This window comes from Myotis myotis, unplaced genomic scaffold (genome assembly GCF_014108235.1).
Source record: "Myotis myotis isolate mMyoMyo1 unplaced genomic scaffold, mMyoMyo1.p scaffold_m19_p_3, whole genome shotgun sequence".
Lineage (NCBI taxonomy): Eukaryota > Metazoa > Chordata > Mammalia > Chiroptera > Vespertilionidae > Myotis > Myotis myotis.
In genome coordinates, this window is record NW_023416335.1 from 6,702,788 (window position 1) to 6,724,171 (window position 21,384).

The 21,384-nt window shown below is 44.1% G+C and overlaps 1 protein-coding gene and 1 long non-coding RNA gene across 10 annotated transcripts in view; one reads left to right on the forward strand and one right to left on the reverse strand.

The window, feature by feature from the left end:
- The window catches only part of LOC118651086 (LRP2 binding protein), a 32,951-nt gene extending 11,721 nt beyond the window's left edge, over positions 1-21,230 (reverse strand). For 3 of the 9 annotated variants that reach the window (XR_004966102.1, XR_004966101.1, XM_036299888.1), the window contains exons 1-9: positions 20,175-21,217; positions 18,666-18,798; positions 13,449-13,572; positions 12,645-12,757; positions 8,330-8,443; positions 4,028-4,170; positions 3,845-3,950; positions 2,576-2,799; positions 465-639 (exon numbers count right to left, since the gene is read on the reverse strand). Coding sequence is in view for 7 of the 9 variants with exons in the window: in XM_036299888.1 (XP_036155781.1) it covers positions 465-639; positions 2,576-2,799; positions 3,845-3,950; positions 4,028-4,170; positions 8,330-8,443; positions 12,645-12,757; positions 13,449-13,572; positions 18,666-18,755 (1,089 nt within the window). In the remaining 2 variants the exon portion in view is untranslated. Of the gene's footprint in view, positions 1-464; positions 640-2,575; positions 2,800-2,854; positions 3,214-3,844; positions 3,951-4,027; positions 4,171-8,329; positions 8,444-12,644; positions 12,758-13,448; positions 13,573-18,665; positions 19,327-20,174 lie in introns of those variants that run through there. The other 6 variants (XM_036299889.1, XM_036299891.1, XM_036299893.1 and 3 more) reach the window with 6 other exon arrangements.
- Positions 9,734-12,090, forward strand: LOC118651088. Its single transcript, XR_004966104.1, has 4 exons — positions 9,734-10,266; positions 10,686-10,737; positions 10,849-10,961; positions 11,825-12,090. It is a non-coding gene; the product is annotated as an uncharacterized LOC118651088 (long non-coding RNA).
- Positions 21,231-21,384: the final 154 nt, after the last annotated feature.

The window sequence follows — 21,384 nt, forward strand, 5'->3', positions numbered from 1 at the left end:
TTAACTGATTGCTGCAGACGCATGAATATTCCTCCTCACCTCAGTGTGGAAGATGTCATTTATACAAAACTTTTTTGAAAAACTACATTTCATTAAGGTACTAGAACGAGGATACAGGCTCACCCTTTTTTCTGGGTGAAAGAAGGCATGAATATTCTGGCTTTGAGGTCTTAGTGCTGGCCTGAAAGCATCAGAGTGAGAGAGAATAATACAGGACTTCTAATCATGCTAAGAATCTGACAGGATCATCTAACAATCATGTCAAACTCGTGGCCAGCGGGCTATATGCCTCATTTACTTAAATAAGGCATGCGGCCCGCCAACCGTGAGTTTGACATGCTTGTCTGCATGTCTGACAGCCTCTCCATAGACATAGATGATCTCTATAATAACTAAGGAGGACAGAACACTAATCCATAAAAGCAGCCTCGGAGTCATTTATGCTTATTCTTGGGCTCACTTACTTTAGAATAATATTGTTTAGCGGTTGCTTCATCCTTTGTGGTCCCCAAGCCAAGCTGTAGGCACCGGGCATGGTAGAAGGAGGCCATGGCCATGCCTCTGCTGATGAACTCCGGGAGACAGTCCGTGACCTGGGCTATCGTCGGGATGTCTTGCTCCTCATCGTAGTCGGCAACCCTGTTAGGACGTAAATTGTGAAATAAAAAGGATGTCAGTTATGGTTTACATTTTCACAAGCAACATGTCCACAAATTGTCCTTGTGTCTAAAATGATTTTCCCATTTCTACCTGTTTAACAAAGTTGTTGTGCAGTGAAAGGGAAACAACATGGTTAATACCGGGAAGAGTGATTGCTTTACAGCTTCCCTGTGATTATTCTCCTTGGGCTCAATAACCTAGAAAATGACTAGAACAGAAAAGAAAGGTTGTTTCCTTATAATAATATTTTAAACTTAACATCACTGTAGATTTCAACAATGGGAAAAAAAAAGTACTTTCTATTTCTTTGGCTCATGTATTTAAACATGGACCTTAAATTTGGACTTTACTCACATAAGACCAGAAAGCACATTAAAAAAAACTTGCACATCTATCTTTGGTTAAAAATGGTCAATAAAAATAATTCATTCTGGCCCTAGCTGGTTTGGCTCAGTGGATAGAGCGACGGCCTGCGGACTGAGAGTCCCAGGTTCGATTCCAGTCAAGGGCACATGCCTGGGTTGCAGGCTCAATCCCTGGCCCTGATCGGGGGTGCGGGGGGCGGTGCGGAAGACAACCAATCAATGTGTCTCTCACATGGCTGTTTCTGTCTCCCTCCCTTCCACTCTCCCTAAAAATCAATGGGAATATATCCTTGGGTGAGGATTAACAACAACAAAATATAGCCCTAGCCAGTTTGGCTCAGTGGATAGAGGGCCAATCTGGATTAAAGGGTCTGGGTTCGATTTTGGTCACGGACACATGCCCAAGATGTGGGTTTAATCCCCAGTAGGGGGCGTGCAGGAGGCAGCTGATCAATGATTCTCTCTCATCATTGATGTTTCTATCTCTCCCTCTCTGAAATCAATAAAAAGATATTTAAAAAATATAAGGGGACCGCCTGCTTGTGCTGCTATTAAGAAAAAAATTCATTCTGTGTAACCCAGACACAGATATGGAGAATTGTGTGAAAATGAGATCTAATCACGTTAACCCTAATGGTATGGAGAATAGGAATGTAGACAATAATGTGAAGTTTCAAAGATTTTAAGAACTTTGTAAAATCTTCATTTTAATCAAATGGGCACTTGGGGATTTGGGACATTGGTGATCACACCTTTACGTGACCTGCTGTCTGGAAGCCAAGATGTTGGGAGGCGAGGGTAGAAGCAGCAGATTCATCCCCCATTTTGGTGGCTGCCTCCCGGGGGGCTGGGAGGGAAGGAGCCGTGGGCTCCATAGGGGCATTATTGGAGGGAAATGCATCAACATGGGCCTGTGCCACCCCAGGGGACAGCCACAGCTGTTTTTCCTGGTGTGTAGCTTTTGTACATGCTGGGTAAGTAAATGTAGGAAAATACATGGGCTCACAGAAAAGAAAGTTCCATGTTTTATGGAAATTTCCAAATATTTTATCAGATGTATGTGTTGGGAGTCTTTTAACCATTATTCTTATTTTACAGCCCTAATCAAGCTATATTGCAATTACGTATTTAGAGAACCTGTGGCTAAGGATGCAGGAAGAAATGAATATTTAATACACATTTCTACTGTGCCAAGCCATGTTAAGTACTTTATATGCAATCTTTTTACAATCCTGCAGAAGTATGTTTTTCTTATAAATAAAGCAATTGATGCCCCCCAGAAGTTAAGAAACTTGCTGAACTCACTCAGTTGGTATACAGAGCGAATACCACTGAAATCCTGAAAACCAATGGCACAGAACTGTACTATCTGATATGGGGCTACTTAATTAAAATCCAATGAAATTACAAGTTCAGACCTCAGTTGCACTAGCCACATTTCCAGCCCTCAACAGCCATCATTTAACAATATTGCAGCAAGTCCTGCGAACACACCTGGCACAGAACATGCAGCCGGTGTTTCTGCCAACACCTTCACCCAGCTTGTTTACCTTTTGGAAAAGGCGACGCACTTTGTAAAGAACTTCATGTTGTAGTAATACTCCACGAGGTTCCCTTGGGCGTAGACATTTCCACGCTCCGCGGCTTCCCGCAAGCAGTACAGGGCAGCCTCCGTGTCCTGTTGGATGCCATGTCCGTAGAAGTACATGAGCCCCAGGGCACCCTGGGACTCCAGGTTCCCATTGCCGCATGCTTCTGAATGCCAATAAAATGCCTTTACAAAAGCAGTTTCGTCTTGTTACTCACAAGGTGAAATTACAAGGGAATACCAGAAAGAAAAAAGTCTCTAATGATAAGATAGTACTGTTAATTCATCTCTAGGAAATAGTTCTAGCCCCTTGAAGGTATTTCAGGCTAGCATCAGTTTCACACCTTAGAGAGAGAGTGTGTAAGGTGAGCCTGCCTGACGACAGTGCACGTGAGCTCGGCTGTCTCGGGTTTCAGGATTTTCAGATTTTCCACCGGAAGGATCCAGAAGGTGGGAAACTGGAATGGTGTCTGCAGGGTTTTGAGACAAACCTGCTACTAGGCACAGCGGGGAGGGACAGCTGTTGACGCTCAGGAAGTCAGAGCTCAGGTGGATCGCCGAGATGGGGCTTTCAAGGCCAAAGGCAACCAAGGGTAAAGGCTGCATGGGGACCAGAAACATCTGATCAGTACTCAGCTACGTGGATGTGAATTAGTTCAAAAACTAATTGGCTGCTCAGTTGTCCAAGGAAGGTCTTAGATTGTTTTGTGCCTCTTACAAGTTTGTCCATAAAGCCTCTTAACAAGTTGGACTCAGCCCTACATTTCCTTTCCCTATAAGGTTTTTTGGAAAATATTTCAGTCATGGTGATGAGAGAAATTATAATTCCGTAAAAATCTTGAATGGATTTAATTTTCAATTAGTTCTTAGTATATTTTACTTACTAGTATCATTGTTCCTCAAATCAAATGTCATCATTTATTCACACTAAAAAGGATTTGGGCTTTATTTCAGGACTCTCTGGAAGCTCTCATGGAGTAAGTTTGTCTGTGTAGTTTTTATAGCATACCAATTCTCTCACATCCGGGGTCCCCTTTGGTAGAGGCAGGAAAGGTGGCACTCATAGATGAGTAAAGGATGGAATGAGCTTGGAGATCTTAAAATTTACATTCTTTACATTTTAAAGAAATGTCAGATTCAAAACCGTATTCCTTATCTCCCTCTTTTAAAAGAAAAATAGTAAGACAATCTAAATAGAATACTAGCTAACATTTAAACAGATCAGCGTTACCTTTTCTAGCTCTTTGGGTTCCTTCGTTGAATAATACAACCCTAGCATACTTTGAGCCTTCACACTGGCTTTTGGATTCCCATTGTCCGCAGCAAAGAGCCAAAGTCTGGAAGGGAAAGACAAGGCAAGTGGTTATGTGTTTCAGCATATGATTAAGACCAACACTCATTCTCAGGTAAGTACCTCTCAGCGTCCTCAATTGATCGGTTAATGCCTTTTCCTTCGTAATAAGCTCTTCCAAGGTTGTAAGCAGCTGCAAATTGTAAGTGTCTTGCTTTGGGACATGGAGAATCAACTATTTTCTTCATATATTCCACTCCTTTTTCCTTCCACCAAGGAAAAGAACAAACAAAAAACCCCAGATTTTAGTTTTACCCAAACTAAATTCTTCTCCCAATAATGTTGTAAAGCATTCACCCTCTGACATGATATAATTCCTGACTCTGTGCCCACGCGGTGTGTTGTCCTGGGTGTGCAGGGCTAGAAATAAGGAAAGAAGTAAAGGCCATCGCCTGGAAAGGCATCCTGGGAGCTCTGGGATATAAGGCAGTTCCCTCACTTCACAGCTTCCAGACTTGCATTACATTTCAATATGGTTTCCAATTTTCTCTCCTCCCTCCGGCTTCTAGGCCTTATTCGGAATCAGCACAGTTCTTGGAATTGATCAAAGTGCAAAAACAGCCGTGACTTCTTTCACATTTGTAATTCTCACAGGATATGTGAGGCCCAAACAAATGCTGTCTTCTCTCTTCGAGCACACTGTTCCCTGTGTGCCAGTGATAATGTACCTCCAATATGCTAATGTTCATAAGACATCCACATAGTCACAGAGTGCGCAGGAGACAGCCTGCCCACCCACAACACAGCTTTCACCCTCCAAACATCCATCAGACACAAGCCTTGAAACACTGCCAAGAAAATAATACTTGACGATCAAATACGTGTTTATATATTGGAATGACCCTCACTGCTTTCTCAAAGTGCTGTTGCTGGCTATGTACCACAGTAGATGAGAAAATAAAGGTGTTTTACTTTTCGTGAGCCCCAGGTTATATGGATTTATTTTTGTGAGTGCATGAGGTAGGTAGCTACCATTTTCCCTCCACCTGGATAGCAAGGACTTAATGGTAGCCAAGTGAAGTGGTGGTAAACCCTCCCATTGGTTGCCTTACATGGTTGCTCCTTGTTGCTGCTCAGTTCTTAGTTTAGGTGTCAGATAAAATGATGGGACCATACAGGGAGGAAAACTAATCCCAGAGCCAGTCTTCAGATTCATGTTAGGGAATGACCAGTGGCCAAGAAATGGATAGAACTAGAAAAGCACTGAGCTGGTCTGAACGTAAAAGTAGGTACTTTGTGCTGGGGTGGAAAGTGAGTTGGGGAATGGAAATAATGCCAGCTCCACCTTTGAGCACTCTGGTACACTGGGATGAAGGAGGGAGGGCTCTCTACTAGAGGGCTGCCTGTGGGACAACCACGTTTCTGATAAAGCAAGGAAATGAAGAAAGTAGTCTGAAGAAAGGCTGAGGATCTGGGGGCCTCTACTTGCCAGCTGTAAGGCAGCTGGGAGAGGGAGAGGACAAGCAATATGGAGTCCAGAGTATGTAAGAAGACAGATGACCAGAGAGGCATACATTTCTGTGTGGTGGCCAATATAATAAAGCTGGGAAGCCTGGCAGACCTAGTGAAGTCAAGGTTCCACGTGGCATTCCACTACCAAGTTCAGATGGAGACATGTGCTCTGGCCTCTCGAGGCCTAGTGAAGCCCACTGATGGCAGTGGTCAGGCGACAGGATCCCTGGTGAGGGTTTGGAATGGCAGTTACTGGTTTGGAAACTAAAGACTTCACCAAGTAAATGGCCAACTAGATGGCTGTCCATGGGAACAGACCCATTATGCCCCTTTCATCTTCAACATGGAAGCCTGTAAAAGTTTATAAAGATGGACAGGGCATGATCAGATTTGAATTTTGAAAAGATGGCTTTGGCGGCTGTATGAATGAATTAGGGACAAGAGCAGAAGTTTTAAGGAAATACTTCCTAGTACTGTTTTTTAAAATTTTTTAAAATTTAAAAATTTTTTTTTTTTAAATATATTTTATTGATTTTTTACAGAGAGGAAGGGAGAGAGATAGAGAGTTAGAAACATCGATGAGAGAGAAACATCGATCAGCTGCCTCCTGCACACCTCCTACTGGGGATGTGCCTGCAACCCAGGTACATGCCCTTGACCGGAATCGAACCTGGGACCTTTCAGTCCGCAGGCCGATGCTCTATCCACTGAGCCAAACCGGTTCTGGCTTAAAATTTTTATTATGAATAAATATTGAGTTTTATGGAACTTTCAATATACTAAAACCATATCATTTCTTTTATTCAGGCTATTCAAGTGGTATATTATATTCATAGATTTTCTTATCAACAAATTATTAAATTTCTGGGCTAAATCTTACTTGGTTATTATATTCTTTTAATGGGTATTGATTTTGTTTCTGACAAAGGCAAATATTTTCTTATCCTAACAGCTGCCACCATAACTTTTCTTGGAGAGATGTGATCTTTCTCTAGGAAAGTTCTCTGAAAAGCTCCTGAGGCGATACCCTGATAGCAGCATTGCCAACACAGGGCCACAGCTAATCAGTCAACACTGGAGGCTCTGCTGTGGGTCGGACACTGGTGTAAATCCTGGGGATTCGGCAGTGAGGAAATAGACAAAACAGCCTAATTTTAAGGAGCTTATATTCCAATAGGGAGGAGGAAGTTAAGCAGTAACAACGGAGACCATCATCAAGTCTGTGAAGAATGGCCACAGAAAACCTTTCGGAGGAAGTGCATGGGACAGTGACCTGAATGAAAGGAAGGCAGACGAAGAGGTGACTAAACAACGCTGTGTGAGAAAATGGGATAAATTCATTTGGGGATCAGCAAAGGAGAGGATTAAGGGAGAAGACACAGAAAGGGGAAAGGGTGGGGGAGGAAGAGACCTCAGCAAGTTGAAGAATCCTGTGAGGTGGGGCAGACAGTGAGAGGTGCTCGATAGATGGCAACTGAAATGACTGATGAGCAAGTTCAAGTTGTTCACTATGTGGGATCCGGTGTGGTCCTCCATGTTAGAAGCAATGCTACAAGCACAATCCTGTTTTATGAGGTCATCAAAGACAAGAGGCAGTGACCTATGCCAGGGCAGAGATAATGGCATGGCCACAAAGATGAAGAGTATAGAGTAAAAATCTGGAAAGAAGAAGAAAAGCAGAAGTGACTGTGAGAACATAAACCTGAATATTTTAGATCAATTTTGAAGCTCTGATTATTTAAATCTTAAGGAATGAGTGAAATTGTCATCACATAACTTATTTTTTTTTTGGGTGGGAGTATTGTTTAATATGATTTTCTTTGTGCTCAAACATATATGCCTAGTATATTTTCAATTTTGGTATCTCAAACAAGGAGTATTAAAATTTCATGTTAGGAATTTTATGGTGTGGATGCTGCATAGTTTATAAAACTTACCTATTATATACTGACTATTATCTATCATGTCTAGAAATTAAATTTAATATTTTGTAAACTTATTTTTTAGCACATTTCCTTCATGTGGTCTGATGCTATGACATCTGGCACATATAGGCTCTGAATTATGATTTTCATATTAAACAGAGCTTTACTGCTATGGGATTATAATTTCTACACTAAGTTTTAATGTGTTTCTATGCTTCTTTGAACATCTTCGTTGATGCACTAAAAAAATACATGTCATTTTCTTAAGTACATATTTACTCTCTCTTAACAAGGAAATTTAGATTAATTACATTTGTCTGATGGCTGCAATAATTATGAGTTTCTTTTTATATAAAATTTTTAAACATACAGGAAAATAGAAAAGATATACAACAAAAATTTGTATAACTACCATATAAATTATCAGTAACATTTTGCTGTATTTGCTCCTACTTTTTTTGCTTTGTTTCAAGTTATCTGCAGATGTAAATATCAGTACAGTTCACACCTAAATATTTCAGTATGCTTTACAAGAGAAGTTCTTCTGAACAAATACCAGATGTGTCCCTTCTAAATAATGTTATATAAGATTTATATATATAAATTCACTGCATGGGGCAATTCATGATAGCACATAATTTAAAATAATAACAATGTTTATATTAGATGGCAGAATTTGGAATGATCCTATTTTTTGCTTATTTTCTAGCTTTTTTTCTCCATGTTTATGTAGCTTTGAAAATACAGGAAAGCATATTAAAAGAGAAAATTATTGGCATCTAACGGTAGCAAGAAGAAGGAGCAAAAAAGAAATTTTGTTTTTCACACAAATGAAAAATGACTAGTGCTATCCTTTGAATGCTAAAAGGTTAGAGATTACTGAATTATAAGGATAGAAATGTATGATTAAAATGTGAATAATTTCAATTGTATCAGATAATCCATTAACAATGAAATCTTAAACACTGCGAACAAATCAATAACTTACAGCTTTTACAGCTGTCCCCAGCCCATCATAATACATTACGCCCAGCTGGTAAATTGCTTGATGATCATGGTCCTTGATTTCTTCAAACTGTTCTAATGCTTCTTCATACCATCCCTGCAAGCTCACAGGAAATACTGAATTATTATTATCTTAAAGTAATCCCAGTCATTTAATTCCCACCCAAATCTAGCCAGTAGCACCAAATAAACCAAGAAAAGACAGTCACAAATTTATGGACTTTGCAAGTTAAGTCACTGACAACAGTCAACACGCTATAAAGTCAATTAAATAGACCTAAACATGGCAACTGAGGGAAGTGACCAGTAGGAATTTAGGTAAGAGTCTCTTTGGCTTTCACTCTTACTCTTGCCTATTGCCAATCCTCTCTTGAAATGACAGCTTAGCCGACTGCTCAATCTAGCCTGCCACCTCCCCCACCACTCCTGAAGTCTGAGAAATATCAGAGCTGGGACCAAAGCCTTGGAGAAGATTTGAGACATCCTATCTAATAAAAGGGTAATATGCAAATTAACTGTCACTCCACCACAAAGATGGTGGCGCACATAGCCACAAGATGGCAGCACCCAGTCCCCTCAGCCTTACCGCTGGCATGTCCGGTCCTGTCAGCCCTGCTTGCCCCTCGCCGAGAGCAGACAGCAGGGCCTTGCTTGCCTCTGGCCGCAGTGGCGAGACAGAGAGCAGACAGCAGGCCCCCGCAGCAAGCAGACACCAGGGCCCTACTTGCCCCTGGCCACAGAGGCGAGCCAGAGAGCAGACAGGCAGGCAGGTCCACAGAGAGCAGAGAACCACGGGGAGTGGGCCTAAGCCATCAGTAGGACATCCCCTGAGGGCTCCCAGATTGGAGAGGGTGCAGGTCGGGCTGAGGGACCCACCCTCCTCCTGCACGAATTTCGTGCACCGGGCCTCTAGTTGTAGTATAAAATCTATCTTACACTATAAATTAAAAATCTGTTTATATTTTTGTCCCAAATATTTAATATTATCTATAAAACATTTTCATGTTCATAGTAACTGATGACCCTGATTCTTACCTTGTACTTAAGGGTAGTTTATATATTCCTCTACACCAGAGGTCGCCAACTGATGGTCCATGAGGTCTGAAAGGTTGGCGGCCACTGCTCTACACAGAGTAAGGAGGGAACTGCCCTCTGTCCACATTATGCTGACGTACCCTGCGGGTAGGTCAAGAAGGGACTGTACAGGCTATCACTTGAGAATATACAATAAAAATTTGCATAACTGCCACATAAATTCTTAGTAATAACATTTTGCTACCTTGGCTTCATCTATTTTTTTAATAGTAGTGAATATCCTTATGAAGGACATTGGCTGTTATTAAACATCCACTATTATTATGGCTCATGTCCTTCAGTTTTGCAGTTTTCCAGCTGAGAAGACATGGAAAAACAAGCATGTGATTCTCGAAAATTAACTTCCTCCCATACTTCCTATAAAAACCCACATGTTCTGTATCATCACTGTAAGGCTCCTCAGCAGTTAGACAAATCCGGTAACAAACATGCTATGGTGTGAGGGACTCATACGGGATTTTATATTTTAATCCACCATGAAAACGCCTCACACTAAAGAATGAATCATTTGTAGTGGTAGAAAGAGAGTCTTTTACTGAATTGGAGGTCATTATTAGGAAGAGCAGGCCAGAGAAAAACAGCTTTTGGGAAACACAAAAATAATTAAATTTCTCTTTTCATCAACTGTCATTAATCAACCAATGGATAAAAATTAACAAAAACTACCCCAAAATCCTAATAAATATTTATTTATTTTAAAGAGGACGTATCCAGTCACTGACGTCGTTCCTTTGTGGCGCGGGAGGAACCACCTGGCTTCCAGTTCTTGCTGGTCGCTCTGAGCGGGTTTAGAGTCATTTCTTAGGAAATGAAAAGCGGGAGAAGGTGCGAAATCGCCCGAGGGCCTGGGTCTCCGCTCCCGCTCCCGCTCCCGGGGCCCTTGAAGGTCAGGGAGCAGCGGTCTCCTCCCCTGGGTCACTGACTCGCTCCGTCCCGTCCCCCTACCCCCACCCCCGTCCCTGGGAGGTGGGGAGGTCGCCCTGGAGAGACTGGGAAGTCTGTCCTCCACGCTTTCTCCTTGAAGTAAACTTTAAAAATAAATAAAAAGCACTAACTTTTATAACACACACACACACACACAAAATAAAGAGTACGTATCAATGAGTAACTGACTGAGCTGTTAAGACTAATTTTCCTTTCTGGCTAGTGTTGGGCTTAGATGTGGCAGGGCTGGAAAAGTTAGACTATGCAAAGGAAAGTAAGAAAGTTCTTTCAGTTTCCATTATTTTAAATACCATATACAGGTGGAAGATCTCAAATGAACACTTTCAACCCAAACTTCTCCTTCGAGAACATGTAAGTTTCTACTTTGAAATCTGTCTACTTGGATGACTAATGGGCATTTTAAACATAACATGTCCAAAAACTGAACTCTTGGTCATCACCTCAATACTCACTCTTCCCCAGTCTCTGTTTTTCAGGCCATTATACCACTGTCTGTGTCTCCAGAATAAATCCAGGACCCAGCTCCACTGCTACAACTCTGGTCAAGATTACCAACCTCTCTCGCCTAAACTAGTGTAATTTCACCCTGAACTAGTTCTATGCCTTCCTCCTAATCCGTTCACCACAGACTGAAAGCCCTCCGATGGCTTCTCACTACATTTAAGCAAAGCTCCTCCAGAGCCCTCTCTGCCTGGCGCATTCCACACTGGTCTCCTTTAGATCTCAAAACATTCTCACCGATGGAATGTGCTATTTGTTCTCTCTCTGGAACACACTGCCACTGGCTGTTTGCATTGTGTTTCCTTTTCTGCAAGTGTTAGTTTCAACAACAGGTCTTTCCATCCTACGCCTAAGTTATTCTCTATTGTTGTACACAGTTAATTCCTTTCCTAGTACTCTTCCTTATTTTTAATTATACATATATTCATTTTCTCCCCCTTCTGGACTGTAACCTTTGTGAAATGGGGACCATTCTGATTCCCTCTTCATTTTATAGCACATACTAGCAAAGCCTTATGAAGCACTTATTAGGTGCCAGGCCCTGTTTTACAATTAATACATCCTCACAATAGTTCTATGAACACACATTATTACCCCCCTTTTACAGATGAGAAAACTGAGGTACCAAGAGGTTAAGGATTTGTGCCCAAGGATAAGCAATTAAAAAGTAATACAGCCGGGTTTAAGAGATCAACCGAAGGACTTGTATGCATGCATATAAGCATAACCAATGGACACAAGACACTGGGGGTTAGGGGAAGCCGGGGGAAGGTCAAGGAGGGGAGGAGAAAAAAAAAGGAGACATATGTAGTACTCTTTGCAATACCTTAAGCAATAAAACAAATTTTTTTTTTAAAAAAAGCAATAGAGCCATATTCAAACCTGCGTGCAAAGCTAAGAGATCCTTCACTTAACCGTTATATTGTGCTATTCTCAGTTACAGGGGCATGACTGGTCCTCAACAAATACTTGTTGCCAGAATGAATGAAGGAGCCATCAAAAGATGAGAGAGTAAGTGGGTTATAGGTGAATAGCTGCCCAAATATTCAATGGATGGTGAGGGATTAGAGACAGCTGGTCCCTTTCACACCTTCCCTCAGGCTCAGTGAAGAACTAAAGCTGTATTACTGACAATGGAGTGAAAATATTTTAGATGATATTAAATATTTTGGGCAAAAATATAAACATTAGATTTTTTAATTTTATACCAAAACGAGAGGCCTGGCACATGAAATTCGTGCATGGGTACGGTCCCTAGGCCTAGCCTGCGATCAGGGCCATCTTCCCTGGCTGCTGGCAGCCATCACCACCTCCTGCTGCCACCCACCCCTGGTTTCCCGTTTGCCAATCGGAGGCTGCTGGCCCAGGGAAGGGACCAAGAGGTTGGCTGGCAGGCCCCGATCGGTTGATCAGAGCCTGCGGGCTGGGGGCAGCTCCTGCATTGACTGTCTGCCCCCTGGTGGTCAGTGTGCGTTATAGCGACCGGTAGTTCTGCTGTTTGGTTGATTTGCATATTACCCTTTTATTATATAGGATGTCTCCTATAAATGACTTTCATTAGAATGTCTTCATGGAGAAAGCCCAGATAGCTCCTTAAACTGATACCAGCATATCACACTTGAAGCCACAACCATAATCTGTGGAATTTGACAGAATTTCCCTGATATTACAAAGGAAGGAACTGTAGGAGATATTTTGCTATGAAGATCTAACAGCAGCATTAAATGAAATAAAAACAAATAAACAAAGACTGATACCTCTTCAAAATATAGTTGACCTCGCAGGAAATAGGCCATAGCATCCCCTCTTACTATTCTCTCCTTCAAGAGCTGCAATGCCTGATCCACCAAATTAGCATGGCTGTAACGGTCTGATTTAAGAAAGGTAAAGAATTATAACTTTAACACAATATGAATTTTCTCTCTTCAAGTCACCAATTATACAGAATTCATCTGACACTTTACACGAGTTTCCTTCCTAGTTCTCATTCCTCCTTGGCTAAAGGAGAAAGTATTATCATGGGCCCTAACACCAGGCCTCATACAATCAAGAAATATCTGTTGGTTGGTTTTCAGAGTAACCCAGTTTACCACTAGGAGGAGCTCTAGCAAGCAGTCTGTGTGCAATTCTTTGGGCAAAGTCATCCATGGGCGAGTGAAATTCTTCATCTGAGGCTTAATTAGAGCTATTCTAACCAAATGAGCTAACCATCCCCAATTTAATTTTTTAAAAGACCATAGAAAAAAAACGGTAGCTTTAAAGGCCAATTTCAAGTAAAGTATGGCATTGTCCTCCTTAACAGACAAGCCATCTGGCTTCCCTTTTCCAGAAGAGGGTCCTAAACCCCTGAATGTAAACTCAGGCTCGGGCTCTGTGAAATTTCCCCGCTGATGATTTGCTACCAGATGCGTGAAATCGCAATTTCGCATATTCCTACAGGAAAGCTACGAAGGGCTGTAAAGTTAACCCCCTCCTTGACAACAGTAAGACTCATATTTCTTGTCTCTTTTTTCTCTGGTGTACAGATCAACTTTTAGTGAAAATATTATCAGAATTTGTACCAGTCTTGTCCTTTGTCCATTGTAATAAGCTGTAGTTCCTGGCAGCATCCTGGAATAGAGAGGTATAGAGGGGGTCCTCGGGCAACTTCTCACTGGTCAACTGCATCCTGTTTGCACGTGTATTCTGTGAAAGAACATAAAAAATAAGATAGAAATATCTTCCTCCAGAAAAATTTGAAAAGACACTCCCATCCCCACTTGGCACTCATGAAAAGCAACCTCCCCACATTTCTAGGGGCAGGGCACCAAACTACCAGCCCTGGTGGTGAATATTCCTTCTTAGGAAACCAGGGCCCTTTGTAGCTATGAGAAGCAGCACAACCATCCTCCATGCCTGTCTCCAGAGCACGGGATTAATGATGAGAGCTCTCCGCACATCCTCTCTCTGAGTTTACCTGCTGCAACGGGTCACCTCACCCGCCACAGCAGCTGCCACTAGTAGGATTTGGCGACACTGCCCATAGATATAGTTCTTGTGCTCTAGTACCTTCCCATTGCCCTGTATCTGAATCTCATCAGGCTAATAATCCATTTCGCACCACAGCATTTGTCTGTTCTACCTGGGAATATGCTTTATTTTAGCTGTGTTGCTCAGTTTCACCTTCCTGTCTGTATTGGATTGCCATGCTGTAAGATCGCGGTTCAACGGAAAGTCAGAGCCTGCATAAAAAATGTAGGGGCCACCTCATCTGGGATGAAGGAGTCCAGGTTGGCCTAGGCTGAGGATAGTGAGACCGCAAACTCGGTTGTTGCTATGCTTTTTGTTTACTCCTCCGCATTCTATAGTTACAGCTGGCCTTCACCAATCAGGAGCAAGCTTCCAGTGGAGGTTCCTGATTGGTGGTGAAGAGCACTCAGCACCCTTTAGAGCAGTGGTTCTCAACCTTGGCTGCGCATTAGAATCACCTGGGAATCTTTTTAAAATCCTGATTTCTGGGCCTCACCCTCCGGAAATTCTTTCTCTGTTACTAATGTTGTGGCCCCACCCCATAACAAAGAAATAGAATTTCCGGAGGATGAGGCCCAGAAATCAGGATTTCAAAAAGATTCCCAGGTGATTCTAATGTGCAGCCAAAGTTGAGAACTGCTTTAGTGTGATTGGAAAGTTCCATTTCTACAATTTGATGACACTATTTTGGATAATAAATTGCTTCATTAATGAGAAGGAAGTGGCCCTAACTGGTTTGGCTCAGTGGCTAGACTGCAGGGGTGGGCAAACTTTTTGACTCGAGGGCCACAATGGGTTCTTTTTTTTTTTTTTTTTAATTAAATCTTTATTGTTCAGATTATTACATTTGTTCCTCTTTTTTTCCCCCCCATAACTCCCCTCCTCCCAGTTCCCGCCCCACCCTCCGCCCTCACTCCCCACCCACTGTCCTCATCTATAGGTGCACGATTTTTGTCCAGTCTCTTCCCGCATCTCCCACACCCCTTTCCCCCCCAGGAATAGTCAGTCCATTCCCTTTCTATGTCCCTGATTCTATTATAATCAACAGTTCATTCTGTTCATCAGATTATTTATTCACTTGATTCTTAGATTCACTTGTTGATAGATGCATATTTGTTGTTCATAATTTGTATCTTTACCTTTTTCTTCCTCTTCCTCTTCTTAAAGGATACCTTTCAGCATTTCATATAATCCTGGTTTGGTGGTGATGAACTCCTTTAGCTTTTCCTTATCTGTGAAGCTCTTTATCTGACCTTCAATTCTGAATGATAGCTTTGCTGGATAAAGTAATCTTGGTTGTAGGTTCTTGGTATTCATCACTTTGAATATTTCTTGCCACTCCCTTCTGGCCTGCAAAGTTTCTGTTGAGAAATCAGCTGACAGTCGTATGGGTATTCCCTTGTAGGTAACTGAGTTTCTTTCTCTTGCTGTTTTTAAGATTCTCTCTTTATCTTTTGCTCTTGGCATTTTAATTATGATGTGTCTTGGTGTGGTCCTCTTTGGATTCCTTTTGTTTGGGGTTCTCCGCGCTTCTTGCACCTGTAAGTCCATTTCTTTCACCAGGTGGGGGAAGTTTTCTGTCATTATTTCTTCAAATAGATTTTCAATATCTTGCTCTCTCTCATCTTCTGGCACCCCTATAATTCTGATGTTGGTACGCTTGAAGCTGTCCCAGAGGCTCCTTACACTATCCTCGCATTTTTGGATTCTTTTTTCATTTTGCTTTTCCGGTTGGGTGTTTTTTGCTTCCTCGCATTTCAAATCATTGACTTGATTCTTGCGCTCCTCTGGTCCGCTGTCGGGAGTCTGTATAATATTCGTTATTTCAGTCCGTGTATGCTTAATTTCTAGTTGGTTCCCCAATATAAGATCGAGGGTCTCATTAGTTTTCTTGTAGATCTCATTAAGTTTATCGGCGGCTTCTAAACAGTTCTTGAGAGACCTTAAAAGTGTGGTTCTGAACTCTATATCTTCCATTGACAATTTTGTCCTGTTTCTTTGTCTCTGCATTTTGTTATGCTTCCTTGGTGCACCCCCTAGTGGTCTTTGTTCGAAGTCTTATAGTTAAATCTTGATTGTTGTAGCTAATTCCAGGGAGGGTTTGACCTCCAGGCCAAGTGGCTATGAGAATCAGCTGTGTCAGCAGTGAGAGAACTTCTGTCCTCTAGGGAGGTGCTAATCTAGCCTTTGCCTGAGGCTATCCGGCAAATGCCTGTGTGCAGGGCTTGGGCGGGGCGGGTCGCACAGGATCAACGGGGTGGGCCGGAGAGAGCAGTTATGGCGGCTCTCAGTCCTGTCCCCAGGGGCTCTGCCTCTCTGAGTCCCAGCACCCGCTGCAGAGCTCAGAGAGAAAGCTGCACTCGCTCTGACCGAAGCCAGACAGTCCCGCTTCTCCCGTTTGAGTCTGGGTCCCTAAAGACTCGCCCGGATCTGGAGCTCAGATTCTGCGACTCCCTCCTGATTGAAAACGCCAACCGTGCCCTCGGCCGCCAGCCCGCTCCGCACCTCAGAATTTGACTTCAGCACTGCGCCTCCTCTGAGTGTCCGTATGCGTTTCTCTTTCCTCCTAGTTGTAGGACTTCCACTCAGCCAGCATTCCTGTGGTTCTGGGTGATGTCCCTTCCGTTTTTTGGTTTCACTTTTGAAGTAGTTGTTCAAAGCAGCAAACTCCGGCGTTAACCTATGCCGCCATCTTGGTTCTCCCTCCACAATGGGTTCTTAAACTGGACTCAGAAGAAGGAGCTGCGGCCGTGTTTCCCGACGTTGCCATGTTAACACTGCTGCTGGTGAAGGAGCAGAGGGGAGAGCAAGAGAACCCTCCGCTCTTTCGGCTCCGTGGGCCAGATAGAACAGCCGAACGGGCCGGATCCGGCCTGCGGGCCGTAGTTTGCCCACGGCTGGGCTAGAGCATCCGCCTTTGGACTAAAAGGTCCCAGGTTCAATTCCGGTCAAGGGCATGTACCTTGGTTGCGGGCACATCCCCAGTGGGAGGTGTGCAGGAGGCAGCTGATCGATGTTTCTCGCCCATCAATGTTTCTAACTCTCTATCCCTCTCCCTTCCTCTCTGTAAAAAAATCAATAAAATATATATATTTTTTTAAATGAGAAGGAAGTGCAGGAAAGGGAGATAATTCAATATATTAGGCGGGGAAAAGCAATTAAGTATCTGTGATTTTGGAATAGTCACTTAATATTTTTAAGAGGCAATTTCCTCACCTGTAGTTTGGATTATCAGTAGTTTGAACTAGAGGATTTCAAAATGTCTGATCCTAGATATGTAACATTCTTTAGGAAAGAAGAGCAAGAAGTGAAGTGACCTTCTCACCACTTCATGCACGCTATTAACGTGACTGATCACTACTTTTTTCCCCTTCCCATGCTCTACTCTATGGGGGCAAGTCATTATGTGTAACCCACACTCCAGAGGGCAAGGTGGGGGAGGATTCTCGCCACTTCCTGGAGTGGGGAGTGTCTACATGAAGAGTTTGGAATTCTTTTGTGAGGAAGAGTTGTCTTTTCGCTCTCATTTCTTTATCGATTCAATCATTTATAACAGTATAGACTTAAGGATATCTATTTTATTGAATTATAATCCAACAGTACAATATTGTGTCATCCACATTGCTTTGGCCAGTGGGAGCTCTTTTAGGTTGCCTTCTGAGACTCTTTGACCTTCCTGGACTACCTCACAAATGCTTCCTCAGTCTTCAAGACAGTCCATTTGGTCACTTAGTCAGCTGTTGGAAGCTACCCATTGTCTTCACTATCAGAGAAGTGTAAACAAGGAGCCCAGAACGCTGGAGAACCTTGAGCCCTGGCAAGGGCCAGAGCTATGCACCAATTATTTAGTTGCAGAGTAAATCTTTACTAATACTTACTGACCTTCAAGATACTCTGTCTGTTACCGGAATTGCCTGCCTAAGGGCTATATGTGCATCCAAAATTGAAGAAAAGGTTGGCAAGGCCTGGGCACCTGTGGAAGTCCTTCCCCTTGCGTTGGGCTTCCTGCCTAGCCCCCAATATTTCCAAATTATTATGTCTTGTCTTGTCTCTGTCATTTGCATGTGGCCCCTCTCTAGATCCCGAACCCTGAACCACTCGGGACGTGGCTCGCACAGTCAGCATTCAATATATTTTTTTTAAACTCTCACTCTAAATGACATCCTCCTTCTGGAAACATACTTACCTGCAAATTAAACTTAAGTGAAACTATTACTGCTTACAAGAGTGCCTGTTGTGAATACACATCTTAGACCATCTTCCTTTTAAGAAAACTGATCCCACTGGTTTCATGTTTACTAAAAACTCCAGTTACTTCCCAATAAAACACTGTTCTCTGTGGAGAGTGACTATAGTGTTTGGACAGGTTCAAGCTTTGGACTAATGAGAGGGCATGGTCCTCTCATGGCAAAGCCACGTGCAAGTCCCAGCTTGGAGGGCAAAGCTCTCCCAGCACAATTATAGCCGAAGGCTATGGTGGTAAGCTTGACCTACGGTCTGAACCTGTGGTCCCAGGTAGATGAGTGGTGTGGGCCTGATAGAGTTCAGGTGCATGTAACTGAGTAGATTTGAAAAGCACGAGAATGTTGTAAACATCTTGACCACGCCCTTACTTTGCCTCCTGGAATCTGGCTATAAAATGAAGACACAGCTTTCAGGGTGTGGCGCTGTTGTTAGCGCTCCATCAGAGAGGACAATGTCCACCCAGACCCAGCTTTCTTCTTCTGTCTGTCTTTTCTCGATCCTTCACCGCCCCCTCTCAGACTCACCAAACCTGGCTGAGCTGGCTCGGCACAGTCCTCAAGTACTGATTCTGCTCCACCAGCTTTGTTCAGTTCCTGGAAAGCTTTTGGGTCCATTACTAAGGGTAAGCCAGCTATCCAGATAACACAAATATTTTTTCTGAAACAATATGAGCAATAGAGACGTACACAATGAGTAAAGGGAGAAAAGCTTTAAAAACTACTCACAAAATTCCCTTTCTTTGTCAAGTTTACAAATGTACCAGGAAGTTAACAATAATTATCAGACTTAATGCATGTTTTAAGGGAAAAGGATGTAATAGGGAGGCACATTTATCACACAGATATCCCATTATATGTTAACTGCAGTCCATTGTTAGACAGACGTGAGCAGAGCAAGGATAAAGGGCCAGGAAGAGAAACTCACCAGGGCAGAAAGCCCTGGATGCCTAGGAAGGGGCAAAACTCCAGGGTAACCTATCCTCCCCTAGCATATCACTGGTCATGCGGTTTAGACCCCCTGACTTTTTCCTCCCTAAAGATAACATCTAGGCCTCCATTGCATTTCAGCTCCAGGCCCAGAAAAGCAGCCAAGCCAGGTAAGTGACACGGTGGCTGCCTCAGGACCAGCTACAGTGGAGACCAAGACCCTGAAAGAGCACACCAGGAACCCTCCACGGAGCACGTCCATGCCATTCCTTCCCCCTCTCCTTGCCCCACAGGCACATATCCCCCACCCTCTAAGGGACCCCGTGAGACTGCAACCAGGGGAGCGATGAGCAGCGGCAGCTCGTCCTGGGCTAACCCCCGAACCTGCCTCCATGGCCCCCTTATCTCTGACTTCCCAGTGAACCAAAGCAGCCCTTTCCTGTTGCTTTTTCTATGCCCTTCCTTGTTGCACTGTCCTAACTACGTTTTTGCTGCCATCATGGACCCAATACTCTGGGGCTCAGTGCTGTGTAGCCCTACCCTTTGGCTATCCCCATCCCCCAGGCCCCTTTCCTTAAATAAATTCAGTTTACCTTTATTCACTGCCTGCGATGGCTATTTAGCCTGCCCGAGCCACACCGTCACACACGTTAAGAATTCTAAGAACTTACCTTGTATTAGTTAGGAATTCCTGAAAGGGAATATCTGTGCAACCCAGAAGCTTAATTATATGCTTTTAAAAAAGGGCTTACCTAATTGATAAACACTTGTCCATATTGCCAAAGGCAAATTGGCAAGAGGGACCCGTGTTCTCACCTGACAGCAGTATCTTTGCAGCGCCATTCTTTAAATCGCATAAAAAGGTATCGAGACTTGCTTAAGTATAAAACATACAGAACCAAAGCATGGCTCTATGTAGGTGCTTGGACATAAATATATACCCACATTTATGTCCAAGTACACATAGGAATAAAAATGTTTAAAACTACCCCTTGGGTCAGTGCATCAGTAGAGTAATATAAATGTATTACTGCAAAAATCATTTTATGGCTTATTGCAAAATAAACGATATACTGCAACCAAAATTGCAACTAAAAGGGCGCTTACCTTTAGAGGACAATGAGCTTGTCCTTAGAGGCACAATCATAAGCCTGTCTATTTTTCAGTCCTGCTCTCAAAGGTATGGGTAGAAAGGACCCGCTCAAGGCTTTTTTAGGGAGAGGAAACATACGGCTGGCTGGAGCTTTAGTTTTTAGCGAGATGACTCTGAAAACAGAACGTGCTTAGGAAAAGATAATCCATTTCACATTGAGCGCAAATGTAAGAGATTCTATTTGCGCTCAATGGCTACAGTTTGAAGTCAGGAAGTCCGTTTAAGTTTAAAAAAAAAAAAGGGATGACTTTAGCTAATGATTTGTTTATAAATTTAAGTATAAAGAGTTTCCGGAGAGCCAGGTCCCCAGCCCCCTCCTCCCTGGGATCAGCCGAGACCTACGTGGGCGCTGCCCGCGGGGGAGCCCATTGCCATAACCCTCCGGCCCGGGCCCCTCTTCCCCAGGACCTGTCCCCGCCGTCCGGGCGAGCTCTCCCGCCCCTTCCCCGCCAGCCCGCGGGTTCCAGCCCAACAGCGGGACGCAGCATCTGCCCAGGGGACCAGCCCAGCGGCTGAGACCTGCCGCCGGGAGGGGCCACGCCCCAATGGCAGGCTCCTGGCACAGGACCCCAGCAAGGCCAGGGGGTCGGGCCTGAGAAATCACCTAATTTGGGGGGTGGGTAGGGAAATCCTGCGGAAAACCCACCCCCTTAGGCCACATTACCCCCCCACCCCCACCCCCGCTTATCCTTCCTGTCCGGGGCGTGGGGGACCGAGGGGGCGATTCTGAACTTAAGCAGAAGGAACTCAATCCTTCCTCCGGCGCTGGGGGCGAGGGCGCGGCGCCAGCCCCACGCGGGGCGGCTCGCACAGGCGGGGCTGCGTGTGGCTCCCCGCTTCCTGGCTACGTGCGCGACAGCAGCCACCACAAGCTCCCTGCGACTCCCACCTCTCCGCTGGGACCAAGGGCGGGCCGCGCCGGCGTGAGACGTGCCCAGACCGGCGCGCCGCATGGACGCTGCGGAAGCCCGGCCGCCCCGACGCCGCCCGCTACGGCGCACGCGCACTGGGCTCCGCGCGGCAGCCTAGGGCCCCGCCCCCAGATGGGCGGGCCTGGCGCCGCCCCGGGGCCAATCGGCTGGCGGGCCCGCGCCGCTTCCTCCCCCTCCTTCCTCCGCCTAGGCAGCTGCGCCGGGTCCTGGCTTGCACGTGTCAGTGTTTGTG